At 40.3% G+C, this 5885-nt stretch overlaps 1 protein-coding gene across 1 annotated transcript in view; it reads left to right on the top strand.

Moving 5' to 3' along the window:
* DNAJC27 (DnaJ (Hsp40) homolog, subfamily C, member 27) overlaps positions 1-5885 on the top strand; it is a 26640-nt gene that overhangs the window by 8300 nt on the left and 12455 nt on the right. Inside the window, exon 3 of the mRNA XM_011972740.1 lies at positions 5512-5766. Within this exon, the coding sequence (XP_011828130.1) occupies positions 5512-5766 (255 nt within the window). The remainder of the gene's footprint in view (positions 1-5511; positions 5767-5885) is intronic.

Genomic DNA, 5885 nt, shown 5'->3' on the forward strand with positions numbered 1-5885 from the left:
ATTGATATCATGTGTAAAATTGCATAATTTTAGCTTGATCGTGGCTTGCCTTCAGAGCCTTAAGTTAATAGATACCTGTTGATCTTTTAGGTTATCCTGTTAAATAGTGGTAGGAAATTTCATTGCCAATATTTCAAACATTTCGATAAGACATTTTGACTTTCAGAGGACTTTTGCTTTTTACCTCATACTTTAGCCTAAAATGTGAAAAAAAAAAATTACATTTATGCTTGGACTTAAGAATTCAGTGATGTGACTTCTTTGACAGCAGAGTACTGGAGTGATCGTTCCTATTCATGCCTAGTCATCTGCATTCTTTCCAGAGAAGAAACTAAAGCAACCACTTGGTTTATTTTCATCTGCTTGCCAGCTCTAAGTAATCCCCACATGAATCTCATGACCATTCTCTTTTGTTTTACCTTCCTTGGGCTTTGTCATTTTTCCTAAGGAGGTTTTTTGCTCTTTTCTAGTTTGGCTGTTTCACTTCTGCCCTTATCTTCATCATTTCCTTCTCTCTGCTTGCTTTAAGCTTATTTTGCTCTTTTTGTTTTAGATTCTTGAGGTGGGATCTTAGATTATTGATTTGAGACTTTTTCCTTTTTTAATAAATTCATTTAATGCTACATATTTCCCTCTCAGCACAGCTTTGTGTCCCACAAATTCTGAGATGTTGTATTTTCATTTTCATTCAGTTCAATGTATTTCTTTAATTTCCCTTGAGACTTTGTGTTTGACGCATGAGTTATTTAGAAGTGTGTTGTTCAGGCCGGGCACAGTAGCTCATGCCTGTAATCCCAGCACTTTGGGAGGCCAAGAAGGGTAGATTACCTGAGGTCAGGAATTCGAGACCAGCCTGGCCAACATGGCGAAACCCTGTCTCTATTAAAAATACAAAAATGAGCTGGGCGTGGTGGTGCATCCCTGTAATCCCAGCTTCTCAGGAGGCTGAGGCAGGAGAATCACTTGAACAGGCAGAGGTTACAGGGATCCAAAATTGCGCCACTTCACTCCAGCCTGGGTGAAAGAGTGAAACTCCATTTTGAAAAAGAAAGTGTGTTATTCAAAAACAAAAAAAACACAAAAAAATGCTGGGCGCGGTGGCTCACGCCTGTAATCCCAGCACTTTGGGAGGCCGAGGCGGGTGGATCACCTGAGGTCGGGAGTTCAAGACCAGCTTGACCAACATGGAGAAACCCCATCTCTACTGAAAATACAAAATTAGCTAGGCATGGTGGCACATGCCTGTAATCCCAGTTACTCGGGAGGCTGAGGCAGGAGAATCGCTTGAATCTGGGAGGCAGAGGTTGCGGTGAGCCGAGATCACACCATTGCACTCCTGCCTGGGCAATAAGAGCGAAACTCCGTCTCAAAAAAAAAAAACAACACATACACACATACAAAAACAAAAGAAAAAAAGTGTGGTGTTTAGTTTCCAAGTGTTAGGAGATTTTCCTGTTATCCTTCTGTTACTGATTTCTAGTTTGATTCCATTGTGATCAGAGGCTGCCTCAGTGATGATGGCTGCTGACTGATCAGGGTGGTGGTTGATGTGGCAGTTTCTTAAAATAAGACAACAATAAAGTTTGCCACATTGATTGACTCTTCCTTTCATGAAAGATTTCTCTGTACCATGCAATGCTATTTGACAGCATTTTCACCCACATTAGAACTTCATTCAAAATTGGAGTCAATTCAGTTAAACTCTGCTGCTGCTTTATCAACTAAGTTTATGTAATATTCTAAATTCTTGGTTGTCATTTCAACAATGTTCATAGCATCTTCACTAGGAGTAGATTCCATCTCAAGAAACCACTTTCTTTGCTCATTGATATGTAGCAATTCCTTATTTATTTTTTACTGTGAGACTGCAGTAATTCAGTCACATCTTCAGGCCCTATTTCTAATTCTAGTTTTCTTCCTGTTTCCACCACATCTGCAGTTACTTCCTCCACTGATGTCTTGAACTCCTCCAAAGTTATCTGCAAGGGTTGGATTCAACTTCCAAACTCTTGTTAAGGTTGATACTTTGACCTCTCCCCTGAATCACAAATGTTCTTAATGGTATCTAGCATGGTGAATGCTTTCCAAAAGGTTTTCAATTTGCTTTGCCATGCAAATTGAATCACTATGGAAGCTATAGCCTTGCAAAATGTATTTCTTAAACAGTAAGACTTCAAAGTCAAAATTATTCCTTGATCCATGGATTGCAGAATGGATGTTGTGTTAGCAGGCATATTAAAAACAGCTTTAATCTCCTTGTACATCTCCATCAGAGCTCTCGGGTAACTAAGTGCATTGTGAATGAGCAGTAATATTTTGAAAGGAATCTTTTTTTCTGAGTAGTAGGTCTCAATAGTGGGCTTAAAATATTCAGTAAACTGTGCTTAAACAGATGTGCTGTCATCCAGACCTTGCTGTTCCATTTATAGAGCACGGGCAGAGCAGATTTAGCATAATTCTTAAGGGCCCTAGGATTTTCGTTATGGCAAATGAACATCAGCTCATTTAGCCCCTAATAGCTCTGTTAGCCTGTAACAAGAGAGTCAGCCTGTCCTTTGAAGCTTTTGAAGCCAGGCATTGACTTTTCCTTTCTAGCCTTGAAAGTCTTAGATATCATCTTCTTCCATTAGATCTATCTATTCCAAGGCTGTTTCGTCTACATTAAAAATCTATTGCTTAGATTAGCCACCTTCATCAATGATCTTAGCTAGATATTTTGAATAATTTGCAGCACTATATCAACATATGCTGCTTCATGTTGCCCTTTTATGTTGCGAAGATGGCTTTTTTCCTTAAACCTCACGAACCAACCACTGCTAGCTTCCAACTTTTCCTCTGCAGCTTCTTCATCTCTCTCAGCCTTCATGGAAATGAAGAGAGTTACAGACTTGTTGTGCATTAGGTTTTGGCTTAAGAGAAGGTTGAGGCTGGTTTGGACTTCTATCCAGACCACTAACGCTTTCTCCATGTCAGCAATATGCTGTCTCACTTTCTTATCATTCATGTGTTTACAAGAGTAGCACTTTTAATTTGGTACAAAAGGCCCAGCTTTTGGCCAGTTTTCGAAATGCCTTCCTCACTAAGCTTAATCATTTCAAGATTTTGATTTAAAATGAGAGATATGTGACTCTTCCTTTTACTTGAACACTTAGGAGCCATTGTATTGTTATTAATTAACCTACTTTCAATATTGTTTTGTCTCATGGAATAGGAAGGCCCAAGGAGTGGAATAGAGATGGGGCAACAGCCATTTGGTGGAACAGTCAGAATATATACAACATTTATTAAGTTTGCTGTCTTAAATGATCTTATATGTTCATGGTACCCCAAAACACTTAAAATAGTAACAGATATCACTGATCACAGATCATCATAACAGATATAATGATGAAGTTTGAAATATTTTAAGTGTTACCAAAATGTGACACACAGATAAAATGAACACACACTGTGGAAAAATGGCACCGATAGACTTGCTTGACTTGGGGTTGCCACAAATCTTCACTTTGTAAAAAAACACAATATGTACATATCGTCCAATAAAGTGAGGTGTGCCTGTGTGCCTTACATAGGTGCAATAAAGTGAGGTGTGCCTGTCTCTGCTAGGCCCTGTGGGTGACACAAGGGTGGATACATGAAGATGCATGTCTTCACATTTCTTCTAGTGTAGGAGGGAAGACAGCTGGATATGCTACTAACTGTAAAACTGGGCAGGAAGTGATAGCACTATTAGGAGTACAAAACCATATGGTACTCCAGGGGACGTAGAGATTACATTCTGTTTTGCAGGAGTAGGGGGCTGGATGGTGAGGAATGGGACAGAGAAAGCTGCATGAGAGATACAGCATTATAGCCAGGGCTTGAACAATTAAAGAGGTGTCTGTTTCCAGATGGAATTAGAAAGGCATGGGGCAGGTTTGGGGAATGAGAGATTACCCACTTTGAAGGTCGGGGATAGTGGGAGGATAAGACTCGGAAGGTTGGTGGAGGACTGATCAGAAACTTTTAACATTGTTTGAGAAAGTTGGAACTTTGGAGAATAGTTTAAGAAGGAAGAAGTTGAAGGGTTTCCTGTGTGCATATTGAATTTGAGATTCCAACAGGACATTCAGCTGGAAGAATCTGGTGCTAATTAGAAATGGAAGTCTGGAACCTCAGAGGAGAGGGCTCATCTTGGAGATTCTCACAGTTGAAACTGTACAAGTGGTTGATGTTGCTGATTTGGGAGGAAGGATTCAAAAAGACAGGAAGAGGGCACAGGACAGGATTTGGGGGATTTTGGTGGTAAGCTGGAATGGGAGCAATAGAGAGAAGAGGAGTTGGTGAAAGAGAATTTAAGAGCCTAGGGAATGTGATGTATGGGAGCCAAGGCAGCGAGAGTTTTAGGAAAGAAGAGAGGGCCCATTGTTACTACTGTAGAAGGGCCAAAGACCATGAGTACTGAGGAAGGGGACTGGTGGCTTAGTCATCTTCAGTTCTTTCTGATTTTGTTGGTTTTAACTTTAGGGGACAGCTTCTTAGTTTTCTGTAAACAAATAGGAGCACTTAATATCCTTGGTGCAGATACCTGCCTATGCCCAGAAACCCTACCTGATATGTATAACATGTTTTCATTTCTTACACTACATAGCCTGGGTGGGTCTGAGTACATTTGGGAATTCTGTAAAAAGAACGTATAATATATGGCCTCTGTCAGGGTTCTTTCTGGAACTTTGTCCCGGAAACCCTGTCTGTCAATGCTGCTCCTCACCCACTTAACCTCTCTCTGGCCCTAATGTTTGAGTATGCCCATACTTCATGCTGCTTCTTCCTGGATTTGGAATGAAGCTCAGAGAATGGATGCAAGGAAGGAAGGGGAGGGTGTTAAATAGACATTGTTTTTCAGGCACCATGCTAAGTACTTTGCCTGCATTATCTCATTTAACCTTCATAATAACCCTGTGAAGTAAGTAGTATTATCCCCATTTTACAGATGAGGAAACTGAGACGCAGAGAGGTTAAGTGACTTGCCCAAGATCACACAACTAGTAAGTAAGTGTGAACCCAGATCTGTCTGACTCCAGAGCCTGTGCTCTTTTCCATTGTATTACACTGAGGCTCTGAGTTTGGAGTTCTAAAGTTGGTGTGCAGACCCGAGAGTCAGGGAAGCTCTGTCTAGCACCCTGGGGGAAGCCAGCTTTGGGATATGATTTATAAATGGCTGTACCCATTGCTGACACTTGTGTCATTTTTGCCTTAAGTTCTTTTGAATTGCTCACTCACCCTCCTAATTCTTCCTAAGAAGAACTTTATATAATTGGTGTTCTTTTAAGGTCTACTAATAATTAAAGACTGATTTCCTCTAGGGAGTGGAACTGGAGGTGGGATGGGGTGGGGCAGGAGGCTATTGTTTTCCATTGTAGGTCCTTTCTATACTAATACATTTTTAGAATGATGTTACTTTGATTCTATAAAAAATCCTCTGAAGACCAGTAGAAACAGATGCAATAGCAAACACTAAGAATACACAAGAGAACACACTTTGCCAGGTTAATGACTATGAGATATATTCTTATAACATCACAAAAACTACATTTTGTGTATCTGTCCTTTTATTTGAAGGTTCGAAATGAGTTTTACAAGGACACACAGGGTGTGATACTGGTCTATGATGTTGGGCAGAAAGACTCCTTTGATGCCCTTGATGCGTGGCTGGCAGAAATGAAGCAAGAGCTTGGACCTCATGGAAACATGGAAAATATTATATTTGTAGTTTGTGCCAACAAGGTAACCCCTCTGGAAATGGTGTGTTCAGGTTTCTAGGGGAAGAGTGGAGCTTTGAGTGTTGGGAAACAAAAAGAAAAGAAAAATTCCTTATTGTATAATATGGGAATCAATAACCTTTC

Source organism: Mandrillus leucophaeus, unplaced genomic scaffold (genome assembly GCF_000951045.1).
Source record: "Mandrillus leucophaeus isolate KB7577 unplaced genomic scaffold, Mleu.le_1.0 Scaffold13, whole genome shotgun sequence".
Classification (NCBI taxonomy): domain Eukaryota; kingdom Metazoa; phylum Chordata; class Mammalia; order Primates; family Cercopithecidae; genus Mandrillus; species Mandrillus leucophaeus.